Raw genomic sequence first — 12912 nt, forward strand, 5'->3', positions numbered from 1 at the left:
AATTTTGTTATTTGAGACACTGTTTCTTAACTGAGATAATAATGTTTCTTATGAATACAAGTTCAACAGTGTTTCTAACATCTCATTCTTGTTCTGTTTTCCTTTGTTTTGCCTGCCTTTTGCCCTTTAGCTGGTAATACTTTGGTCCAGCAAGGTGGACAGCCACTCATCCTGACCCAAAATCCAGCACCGGGTCTGGGAACAATGGTTACTCAACCAGTATTGAGACCTGTCCAGGTCATGCAGAATGCCAATCATGTGACTAGCTCCCCTGTGGCCTCACAGCCTATCTTCATTACTACCCAGGTGAGTGGGACTTTGACTTCTAGGCTTTGAATTCTAGTGGGAGATAGACTTGGAGTCTTCAGAGGCTCTGCCTTGGACAAGGTCATCATTGTTAGAGCTCTGCACTGTTTCACAGAATTCTGCCTTTTGGAATGTCCATCATGGCTACATGACATTTCCTGTTCATACCCTTGAGAGGGCTGTTGAGTTGGTTAAAGTCTGAGCAGAAATCATCATTGGGAAAGTTAGAATTAGCAAAGCTTCATTCAGGGTTGGAAAGATGGCTTACCCCATGTGAGCTCACAGCTGTGTCTGTGACGTCACTTTCAAGGACTGATTGATGCCTTTTGACCTCCATAGCCACCAGGCATCCCTGTGGTGTACATACACATACAGTGCAGGGAAAGCACTCAGACACATAAAATAAACCTTAAAAAGAAGAGTTGAAGCCTTCACATTTGCCTTGCAAGGGATACCTTTTGCCTGGGTTTCTTCTGTCTCCTAGGATGAATTCATTGACTTTTGAATATATGTATAAAATAAGAATGAAGGCTTTGCCATACAGTGTACTGGTTGTCAGTTGAAAGCCCAAATCTGAGTGGAATTTAAAGGCACATGCTTCTCTCTGCCTTAGTATTTATCAGGAGTTTGACCTTTGAAATGGACTTTAAGAGCAACATATATAAAAAAGGATTATTTATATGTTGGAACACTAGATTAAATACTACTAGTAATTGTTTTCCCCTTCAAAGCACCAGTGTATGGATGCATAGTTTTGTTGTTTTTGGTTAGTTTGCTGCACACTCTGGGTGTGGTGGTGCATACTTGTAACCCCAGCTCTTAGGAGAATGAAGCAGAAAATCATTATAAATTCAAGTTTTGCCTGAGTTCCACAGCAAGTTTAAGGCCAACCTAGACTATATAAACCCTGTCTCAACAAATACAACAAAACAAATCCAAAGATGTTTGCCAGCAGAATCAGGAGTTAGGAGGCAGCCTAGACTACATAGCAAGACCTGTCTCAAAGCAAAAACAAATGACAAAAACACCCCACAAAAACCTAGCATGCCAGAATTTCTAAAATTTTCTACTTCAGTCATTTGAAAGCTGTAAGTTTAGAGAGAGCTGCTAAGTAAGACTGTGGGGCTGTCAGAGTCATATTGTAGTCAGTGTCTGGCTAGTTGGTCTCTATGTTAAAGATTACTTTTCTTTTTAATATAGGGATTCCCTGTAAGGAATGTTCGGCCCGTACAAAATGCAATGAATCAGGTTGGGATTGTGCTGAATGTACAGCAAGGCCAAACAGTTAGACCAATTACACTGGTCCCAGGTAAGGAAATGTTTATAACCTGGCATCCAGATACTCATTTTTATTGTTTTGAAATATTCTAGGTCATTTGGAAGCATTTATTTAAACAAGATTAAACAAAATTTTAAAATACCATGTTAACAATTTAAGCCCAATTTTAAAAAGTCTTTCAGACTTTTGGCCAGGTGGTAATTTTATTTTTGTATTTAACTTTTCACTACCTTTCATGAGGTAAAATAAGTCTTCTTTGATTATTATCAATATCTGCTGATGAGGTCAGCTATTGTTTGTTATCTGAAAGAATATTGCTAATGCAAACTCACCAACCTTATGTTCTGTATACATCTACTCTCTCAGGTGGTAAGATTATAAATGGAATTCTACTTTAATTTTAAAGCATTGGTTTTGGATATACCACCAGATATGGTGGCACACTCCTGGAATCCAACATTCAGGAGGTTGAAGCAGGAGGATTACTATGAATTCAGGGGCAAGTCTTGTCTCAAGAAATAAACTAAGGCAGAAGTTGGGGGGACTTTAGTTATGAATTAAGTAAAAGCTTTGAGGATATTACCAGTGACGGTATAATGGAATTTTAAAGAATCTTGGGATTGGGGTGTAGACAGCAACAGAGTACATTCTTAGCATTGCTTGAGGCCTTGGGGTCAGTTTCCAGTACCAAAAAAATTTTGTAATTTCCCCCCAAGCCACATGGTGGAAAGAAAGAACCAGTTCCCACATGGTGTACTCTGACTTCACTTGCACACTGTGGTATGCATGCCACCCCCCCACACATATATACACATACTCAAATACAAGGACAGTGAGGGCGTCTGTGGCTGGCTTTCTAAAGCAGTTCTTTGTTTCTTTTGTTGTTTCAGAGCCATCAGGGCTTTCTAGGGCATAAATCTAATCAGATTTCTCTTACATTCTAATGTTCCCTAAATATTTCTCACTGGAATTGTCTACAGTTATTCTAGAAAATGGTTAACCTTTGGGACATTCTAGTATATATTTGAGTGTACAGTAGAAAATGGAAAGTTCTTATAGAATTCTGGAAAAAGACTTTATGAACTAAGTCTGCCCTTTGGTCTGCACATACCCATTCTTTTCCCACTGCTAATATGGAGGACAGGCTACTGTAAAAAAAGATAGTGTGGAAGGCATCTGAAAGGAGCTGTTGGGAATTTCTAATTACTGCTTCCAAAGCTTTGGATAATCCTTTGTTCAGTGGACAGCTACAGCTTTCTTAGATGTTAAGATGGATACTACTCTTAGTAACCTCCTGGTCACTCAGTCAGCTTAGGGAATAACTTTTTCCTGTTCTTGTATTTCTAGGAAAGGCAAGAAAATATTTTATAGGTGAGCTCACTGATGAAGGTTTGGGACTTTTTTTGTCTCTCTTTTAAAAGCCCCAGGTACACAGTTTGTTAAGCCGACAGTTGGCGTCCCACAAGTGTTCTCTCAGATGACCCCCGTGAGGCCAGGCTCCACAATGCCTGTGAGGCCCACCACCAACACCTTTACCACCGTCATCCCAGCTACTCTCACCATCCGAAGCACTGTCCCACAGTCACAGTCACAGCAGACCAAGTCCACCCCCAGTACCTCCACTACTCCCATTGCCACACAGCCAACCTCACTGGGGCAGCTAGCTGGTCAGCCTCCAGGCCAGTCCAACCAGACCTCGAATCCCAAACTAGGTGAGATGTGGACGAGGAGACGGCAGAACAGCATGGGGTAGTGGGTGGGAAGCAGATGATTTTCACTTGGTCAATGTAGCTCCCTCCTTCCCCTCTCCACCTGCAGTGAGCATTGCCAGCTTTGTCACTGTGAAGCGACCTGGGGTTACAGGTGAAAATAGCAACGAAGTGGCCAAATTGGTGAATACTCTTAGCACTGTCCCTTCCCTGGGCCAGAGTCCTGGGCCAGTGCTGGTGTCCAACAACAGTTCTGCTCAGAGAACCAGTGGACCCGAGTCTTCAATGAAAGGTAATGTGAGAGACTGAAACACCAGTCAGTCATGCAGAAAACATTGATAAATAAAGCATTTATCGCACTGGAACTGTTGTAAAATGGAGAAATAAAGCAGGGTACAGGCACTTCAGTTTGTTTTTACAGATCAGCTAGTGACATGGATAGGTTGATGGAGGATGTCCGTGGAGCAGTGGATTTTCTAGGGTGATTTATTTTTAAGATGTATTTATTTTAAGCATGTGGGTGTGTCTTCATGTCCATCTTCACATCAGAAGAAGACATTGAATCTAATAGGACTATAATTATAGATGGTTGTGAGTTGCCACATGGGTGCTGGGAATTGAACTGAGGACCTCTGGAAGAGCAGTCAGTACTCTTAGCCACTGAGCCATCTCTGGCTCTGTAGGGGGAGCTTTTAAAGTTGAGATGTGCTAAAGAGGTTTTCAGGGAGATAGAGACTATGAATATGAGGATTTTTGAGGGTCCAGAACAGGAACTGGTAACTTTCTGTGAATATTCTAGGCTTTGTGGGAAACAGGTTCTCTGTTCCAAGTACATATGCTGGTGCCGTTGTATACAAGCAGCTGCCGATAGTAGGCAAGTTAATGAAAGTTGGACTCTGTTCAACTAAAGTTGTTTATGGGCTCTGAATTTAGAATTTTATATACTTTTTATGTGCCTCAAATTTTTCTTTTGGTTTCATTTCAACTATATAAAAAACATTGAATCTTTTTAAATACATTGAAAAAAACTAGATAGTCACAAAAAATTGAAATTCTTACTTTCTATGCAATATAAAAATTAAAGCCAGATATAGTGGCAAATGCCTTTAATCCCAGTGCTTGGGATGAGGAGACAGTATCTCTGAGTTTGAGGCCAACCTGATCTATATAGTGAGGATAGGCCTGCCAGGACAACATAGAGAAGACCTGTCTCAACAATAAAATAAAAAACCTCCAGGTAAATCAAAACCCAAGCAAACACAGAAGCTGTAAAACTCAGTAGAGAGCTGGACATGAAGTTGGCATGTAGTAGTGCATGTCTGTAATCTCAGCGCTCAGGTGCCTAAGGGAAAGAAAGGGCTTGGGAGTATGAGACCAGCTTGGGTTACACAGTGAGAATCTATCGCCAGAATCCAAAACAAAAAAATACAGCCAACTCAGGATGGGGATGAAGAGAGGTAGCTTACACAGTAAAGTGCTTGCTGTCTTAAGCATGAGTACCTGACCTAGATCCCCTGTGCCAAGTAAAAGCCAGTGTGGTGACACATGCATGTCACCATGTGACTTTACGTCATTGGGGACTTCAGCACCAATGGGGTCATGGAGCTCACTGGCCTGTCAATCTAGCTAAAACTGTGCAGTGACTATGAGGTTTAGTTAAAGACCCTGTCTCAGAAATAATTTGGATCATGATAGAGGAAGGGTCCTGAAGTTACTAACCTCTGGCCTCCACATGAAAGCATAGCCACACATGCATAATAACACACATGTATATAACACGTACAGACAGAAAAAGGAAAAAAGTTGACACATGCCCATAAATAGACCTAGCTACTGTGAGACCAAGAAAAGGATTGCGTGTTCTCAGTATGATCAAGGCTCTAGGCAGTGCTGAGAACCCATCTTAAAAATAAATAACCAATACACAGCTTACACTTGTAATCTAGCAGTCAGGAGGTAAATGCATGAAGATTACTGTACACATGTGATATCCAGTCATAAAACAACTGACCAAAACTGGAACTCCTAGGAAAAAAGCATAGGAAGAAAGTGTTACAGTATTAGATTTGACAGCAAGTTCTTGGATGCCAAAATCACAGGCAAGAATAGAAATTGCTAAATTTGAAATGTTAATCTTCCATGCATCAGAGAACACTAATAGCACAATGAAAAAGTAACCTATAGAATGGGATGGTGGCAAATAGAATGTGCTAAGAAATCACTACTCATATATAGATAGTTCCTGCACTGTGCAACAACAACCCACCACCATCGCCAGTTGAAGATGAGGCAAAGCAGTTGTGATGGCTTAGCAGGTAAAGGTGTTTGCCACCAAACTGACCACTTGAGTTCTATCTCTGGAATATACATGATGGAGTAAGCCATTGGCCTGTAAACATCTGCTGTGGCATGTTTGTAAACACACAAAATACTGGGTTTTTATTGTGCTTGTTGTGGTGGTCTGTGCTTTTAATTTCAGTGCTTGTGAGGCAGAGGCAGGTAAATCTCTGAAATTGAGGCTAGTCTGGTCTACATGCAAGGTAAGTTCCAGAACAGCCAGGTCACATAACCCTTATCTCAAAAATCAAAACCAAAACAACAGTAATTTCTTTAAATGAGGCAAAGAGTGCTTATGGAGAAGTAGCAAGATAGAACCCTCCCCAGTGTGTGATCCCTGGTTATCCCCAGCAGATGGCAGTGTGGAGAGACAGATCTCTAATGATGGTCGTGGCCAGAGGCATCAATCTCCTTAGGGAAACACTAAAACGATGGTGGACTACCATCAGTACCCATTAGAATAGTTATTCAGAAAACAAAGAAGCCATCTACACAAGCCAAATCAACTCAGAAAGACAAATATTGCATGTTTTCTCGTGGATCCTAACTTCTACTTTTTTATAAGTGTGCATTTATGTATGAATAAGTGTAGGCAGAGGCCAGAAAACCACAAAGGTGCAAATGGTAGGGGAAGAGAGGTGAGTAGAGATCAGGGAGGTGAGAAGAGATTAATAGACCCATGTGATAGGAAGTAGAGCGGGGGTCTGGGGCTGCAAGCAGGTAAAGAAAAGGAACAGATATGGGTAGAGAATCACCCAAGACTGGGTGTGCATGAAAATGCCACAATGAACTTCCTTTGTATGCTAACTGAAAAAGATGGTGTGTAACTAAGGAAAAAGATCTCTTCAGATCTAAGATTATGAGAAAGTAGTGCCTTGATCTAGCCAAATGATTATACTCTTTCTTCCTGAAATATGTGGATTGAGGTTGACTAATTCAGAATAAGCTATAATTGTTTTTTGTTGTGCTTTTGCTTTTTTTTCGTATTTGTTGTGTTTGGGTGTTTTGCCTTCACATGTGTCTGTGCATCATATGCATGCCCGGTGCCCATATGAGCCAGAAAAGAGTGTCAGGTCTCCTGAAACTAGAGTTAAAGATGTTTGTGTAGCACCATGTGAATGCTTGAGAAACCAGGTTTTCGGAAGAGCAGCCAGAGTTCTTAATAACTGAGCCATCTTTCCAGCCCCCATAGTTGTGCTAAAAAATAACAAAAGGGTCCGGTAGGGTAAGCTGGCTCAGCATGCAAAGCTGCTTACTGCCAAGCCTGACAGCCTGAGTTTGATCTCTGGGGCTCACACTGAAGGACAGAACTGACTTCCATACATTCTCTGACCACACACATAAAATAGATTTAAATGACATTTAGGTGAAGTTATAGAAAAAGTGGAATTCTGTGTACTATTGGCAGGGACCAAACACTGTACAGATACTGTAAAAAACAGTATGATCTCCAACATTTTTTTAAAATTTTAATATGCTTTAGAAGTTTTGCCTTTAAGCATAGATTGAAAAGAATTGACAGCAGGAACTAGAACAGAAGAAACCTGAAACCTGTGCTCATGGCCGTGACAGTCACTATAGGCAAAAGGTGACATAGCCTAAGTCACCATCCACTCATGAATGAATAAACAAATGTGTTCTGTTCACACAATAGTACGTTGCTTAGGCTTAGAAAGGAAGTCATTTTTTTTCTTTCCAGAAATTGCTTATGTTTATTTTTATGACTATAATTATATTTCTTCTTCCCCTTTCCTCCCTCCAAATCTTCCCACATATCCCTCCCTACTCTTCTACAAACTCCTGGCCTCCTGTCTCATCAGTGTTGTGTACACATATGTATCTGTACATGCATGCATATTCCTAAATAGTACCTGTTGTCTGGATAATGTTCCTTGTATATATAGCAAGTATTTTTGACACAAAATAACATGGAGAACTTTAAGGGCATTGTTAGGCTCTTTGAGATAACATTAAAGTCCAGACCAACCTGGGTTGCATAAGGAGACTTGGTCAGAAAGGCCAGGGATAGCAGTACACATCTGTAATCCTAGTTCCTGGCATGTGTAGGCAGGAGGATCAGGAATTCACAGCTACAAGAGGCACTGTCTTAGATAAAACTGTCCCCAAAATAGTTCTGTTTTATAAGGTGAGACAAGTTCTGGAAATTAAATGTACTTACTCCCCTGAAGCATAGACTTGAAGCTAGTTATACTCAATGTTGCTTTCTGTATATCACAGTGTCACAATTAGATGCATTAGTTTTGTTTTATTTTTAAACGTGGTCTCCCTTTGTAGGCCAGATGGTCTGTAACCAGATATTTAGACCAAGCTGACCTGGAATTTTAGATCCTCTAACTAAACACATAGACCACCCTGTCCTGGAACTTCAGATCCTCTAACTAGATACATAGACCAAGCTGGCCTGGAACTTGATCCTCTTTTCTTCTCCCAAGCACTGAATTTTACAGGTATGCATCACTGTGCTCAGCCCCATTACAGTTTTTTTTTTTTTTTTTTTTTTTTAAGTGTCTGCCAAGCACATGGTACATGCCTGTTATCCCAGCACTTGAGGGTGGAGGCAGGTTAATCATGAATTCAGTGTTAACCTGGATTACACAAAGATGCTCTCTGAAAACAAACCAAAAAATCATAAATGGTAGATGAATCAAACAACTTTACCTAATTGGGGTTGATGGTTTAAAAAAGGGAGTGTGGCATTTCCAGCTCATGAGTCAAAATAGAAGCTGACTACTGAGGTGGCCTCTGGGCTTCAGCTTGCCAGATGAGAACAGTAAAGGACTGTCTCGCGCAGGGGTCTCTGATGCTTGCTGTTTACTCTTGGCTTTCTCTCCCCCTGTGTGCTCTACTAATCTTACCCATTCTTTTCCCTTCTTCCAGTGACCTCTTCTATCCCAGTGTTTGACCTCCAGGATGGTGGACGGAAAATATGTCCACGGTGTAATGCTCAGTTCCGTGTCACTGAGGCGTTGAGAGGTCACATGTGTGTAAGTGACACCACCCGTGATGAGGGTCCAGTTTAAGTGGCCTTTCTATCTTCTGATACAGGGATTGTGAAAAGCAGATGCTTAGACTGGCTTGGAAACTTTTGTAAAAGCTGTTCTATGTTTTGTTCTGTTGTAGAACAGGACTGTGAACTGGGGCTGTGATAAAATGCATTTAAAGACTACCAATAGGTGGTTGAGCACTTACTGTCTTATGTGATAGATCTGATCTCACAGATCAGCAAGTTTGTTAGGTAAAACTTTACACAATGTTTATACCTTCAGCTTGGTTTTAACTGTCATTGAGAGTATGAAAACCTGTTACCTTGTTCCTGCTTTATTTGTAGTCTTAAATTTTTCTGGTATCAGTCCAAATGGAGCAGTTGGAACTTCTTTCTCTAGAAAACCCAGAGTCAAGTTATGCTAGTACAAGGCAGGAGGGGAGTAGTGAGAGAAGTAGTGCTTGAGGCTGTGTAGACAGAGAAAGGAGAAATGCAAACCCTAGGGCTACTGAAAAGAAAGACAACCTTAACGCAGCTCAGCCATGCTGGTGAATGTCTGCAGTCCCAGCTGTCCAGCAGGCTGAGGCAGAAGGATTTTTCTGAACCTAGTGGGTAAGCCTGAACAGCGTAAGTGAGATCCCAGTGTCCAAAAACATGTCCTTTATCATCTTCTTTAACAAAGCATTCCAAGGCATTGTTGGTAACATGATGGATTTAGCTCATCCATGTGCCTGGTAAATGGAATGATGGTATTGTTTCTTTTACAGTACTGCTGCCCTGAAATGGTTGAATACCAAAAGAAAGGCAAGTCCCTCGATGCAGAGCCCAGTGTCCCATCGGCAGCAAAGCCCTCATCCCCTGAGAGGACAGCCCCTGTTACTTCCACACCCTCTTCTACACCAATTCCTGCTCTCTCACCACCTACCAAAGTACCAGAGCCAAATGAGAATGCTGGAGATGCTGTCCAGACCAAGCTCATTATGCTAGTCGATGATTTTTACTACGGACGGGATGGGGGCAAAGCAGCCCAGCTCACAAGCTTTCCTAAGGTCGCCACATCTTTCCGATGCCCTCATTGTACTAAAAGGCTAAAGAACAACATTCGGTAAGCCAGAACAGCCTTAGCGGTTACTCTGGACAAAAGTACATCAGTTTTTTTACATAGGAAGTTTTTCTTTTAGGAAATATTAACTATGATGCAGTCTTTCTTTTTTATGGTTTTTTGAAATGGTTTTCTCTGTGTAGCACTGGCTGTTCTGGAACTCACTCTGTAGACCTGGCTGGGCTTGAACTCAAGAGATCTCTGTCTTCTCCTGAATGCTGGGACTAAAGGCATTTGCCACTACCACCCGACTTGCAACAGTCTTGTTAGAGTTTATAGTGGGCAATACTATTGAATTATTTCATTATGATAATAAGAGATACCTTTAAGTTTTAGTAAGGAACATCAGTCTTCTTTGAACAGAACATCCTTTCAGTTTTAAGAACTTGTTATCTGGGGGCTGGACAGATGGTTCAGCAGTTAAGAGCACACCGACTTGATCTTCCAGAGTACCCAGGTTCAGTTCCCAGCACCCACATGGCTGCTCAGAACTGTCTGTAACTCCCCAATCTCACACCCTCACATAAATAGATATGGATGGATGGATGGGTAAATGGATGGATGGATGGATGGGTGGGTGGGTGGGTGGTGATATGGAAATATATATGTAAGCGTAGATATATATGTAAGCAAAACCCCAATGCACATAAAGTGAGAATAAATTATTTTAAGAAGAAAGTACCTATTAATATGGAACTGGAGAGAGGGTGCAGAAGTTAAAAGTGCATTCTGCTTTTATAGATGCTGAGTTCAAGTCCCAGCATTCACATGTGGCTCACAATTGTCTGTAATTTCAGCTATGGCCTCCTTCAGCACTTGTATGTATGAGCACATACCCTATATGCAGATACACATACATGCACAGAATTTGTAAAGGATTGTATTTCTGGGCTCAGAAAAAGACTCTCCCAAATGGAGGAAGTTGGAGGAGAGGAGCAAATCATGTTTGTTCATATTTCTCATAGACTGCTGACTTAGTTTTCTCCACTTTCTCTGTGCTACAGATTCATGAACCACATGAAGCACCACGTAGAACTGGATCAACAGAATGGCGAGGTGGATGGTCATACTATCTGCCAACACTGTTACCGCCAGTTCTCCACCCCCTTCCAGCTCCAGTGCCACTTGGAAAATGTTCATAGTCCCTATGAATCCACTAGTAAGTTTGAAAACTCAGACTCCAGGGGAGGGTAGGGATGGGATCTCTGTTTTCTTCACTCACTGCATGGCACTGTCAGAGGCTCATTATGCCCAGATAATAGTGTTAGAGGAGTGCGTGTCTCTATTTCCTAACAAGCGTGATTTTAAAGTACTTCGGTATTAAATTAGTCTTGTCCTTGAAATAATAGGTGGTAGGCTAGAATGCTACAGATTAAAAAAAAAAATAGAAACAACAGGCAAACAGATGGAAGTTGTCTGCTTAAAACATACACTGTTTGTTTGTTTGTTTGTTTGTTTTAGACACAGGGTTTCTCTGTGTAGCCCTAGCTATTCTGGGCTCACTCTATAGACCAGGCTGCCTCAAACTCACAGAGATCCACCTGCCTCTGTCTCCTGAGTGCTGGGTGAAACATACATTTGTATTGAGTTGACATTTTGAGATGTGAGCCCAGTGTTCAGATTTCATTTTTGTTTGTTTGTTTGTTTGTGGTTTTTCAAGACATTTTTTCTGTGTAGGCCTTGCTGTCCTCTGTAGATGAGGATGGGTTGGAACTCAAGAGATCTGCCTGCCTGTGCCTCCCAGTCATTTCTCCTCCTTCATCCCCATGCTGTGATTAGAGGCATGCACCATCTCTGCCCTGCTTCAGGGTGTTATTTGTATCAGATTTCTCTGGAGCTAGAGTTAAAGATGCTTGTGAGCTGCCCAGTGTGGATTCTAGGAACTGAACTCCAGTTCTTTGCAAAAGCAGTAAACACTCTAACCACTGAGCCATCTCTCCCTTCTTATTCAGAATATTTCTAATGTCCTTAAAAGAATTACCAGTTTTGTTGAAAATGCAAATTATTATCTTAAGTATAGGAGCTTATATAATTATGATGTATAGATTAGACATTTTATGTTAGATTTACAGGCTCATTCCTGTAATCCCATCACTTTGAAGGGGGAAGTAGGAAGGCCTCTTAGATTAAGGCAAGCCTGGTCTACATATTAAGATCCTATCTCAAAACAAGATAATATTGCAAATATGTCTTATATGATAGCTGTTATGGGTAAGATAATTATAAGGGAAAAGGTTTTACCTGTGTCCAGGTTTCACACAAAGTGGTGATAAACTTTTAGAGTTTTAAATATAGGAAGGAGCTAGAAAGATTCAGAGAGTGGGCCATTGTCTAATAATAAATGCTTAAAACTTTAAGTGTATTATGTCCAGATTTGCAGAAGCTTGAAAAATCAGCGAGGAAAGCAAGTAAATATGGCTCTTTCGATAGTCATACTTTAACTAAAAATTTTGCCAAAAATTTAGAATTGTATCCTTTTAATCGATCTTGACAAATTGGTGAATTTCTGAGTATAATTATCTTGAATCTGTTCATACAGAAAGAGAAGTGGCATTTATAACAGGGTAAGAACATCTGTTCATCTGGGTGTGGTGACACAGCATTAATACCAGCCCTTGGGAGGCAGGGGGCAGAATGCTGCTGAGTTCCAGGTTATCTGTTGTACATATGAGTTCCAGGCCATACAGGGCTATGTAGTAAGACCTTGTCACAAAACAAAGAAGCAAACATCTCTTAGTGTTTTTCAGCCTTTTCAGAACAAATTCTTCCTTGTACTTCATGGTCAGTCAGTAGATACTTATAAATTATTTATAAATGGAAATCTTTGAAAGAGTTCCCTCAGCACTGAGGGATCCAGGCTGTAGATGGATTGGAATCTGATGGAATCTGATAATCGTCAGTCTGAGGGTTTCTACCAAGTTCTTGTCTGCCACAATAGAGGTGACAGTTGTAGGTCACTGCATGGTGACAACACTGGGCATGACTTAGAGAAGTGAGAAATGGGAAATGGACAGAAGGAGGGTGTGGTCTCAAATTAGGAGCAAGGAGGGAATGACTGGTTTAAAGTGCAAATAGTTCACAGTCTAGACTAGAGCTTTGTTTTAAATGGCTGAGTTGGAGACAGGAATATTAGTTGACATCAGCAACTCAAATGTTACAGCAGAACCAGTGTACA

At 41.0% G+C, this 12912-nt stretch overlaps 1 protein-coding gene across 3 annotated transcripts in view; it reads left to right on the plus strand.

Moving 5' to 3' along the window:
• The window catches only part of POGZ (pogo transposable element derived with ZNF domain), a 41828-nt gene that overhangs the window by 21212 nt on the left and 7704 nt on the right, over window positions 1–12912 (plus strand). For all 3 annotated transcript variants that reach the window (XR_013975023.1, XM_080916188.1, XM_080916189.1), the window contains 7 exons: window positions 131–306; window positions 1507–1615; window positions 3007–3297; window positions 3377–3586; window positions 8530–8636; window positions 9403–9740; window positions 10742–10896. Coding sequence is in view for 2 of the 3 variants with exons in the window: in XM_080916188.1 (XP_080772314.1) it covers window positions 131–306; window positions 1507–1615; window positions 3007–3297; window positions 3377–3586; window positions 8530–8636; window positions 9403–9740; window positions 10742–10896 (1386 nt within the window). In the remaining variant the exon portion in view is untranslated. The remainder of the gene's footprint in view (window positions 1–130; window positions 307–1506; window positions 1616–3006; window positions 3298–3376; window positions 3587–8529; window positions 8637–9402; window positions 9741–10741; window positions 10897–12912) is intronic.

This window comes from Micromys minutus (genome assembly GCF_963924665.1).
Source record: "Micromys minutus genome assembly, chromosome: 4".
NCBI lineage: Eukaryota > Metazoa > Chordata > Mammalia > Rodentia > Muridae > Micromys > Micromys minutus.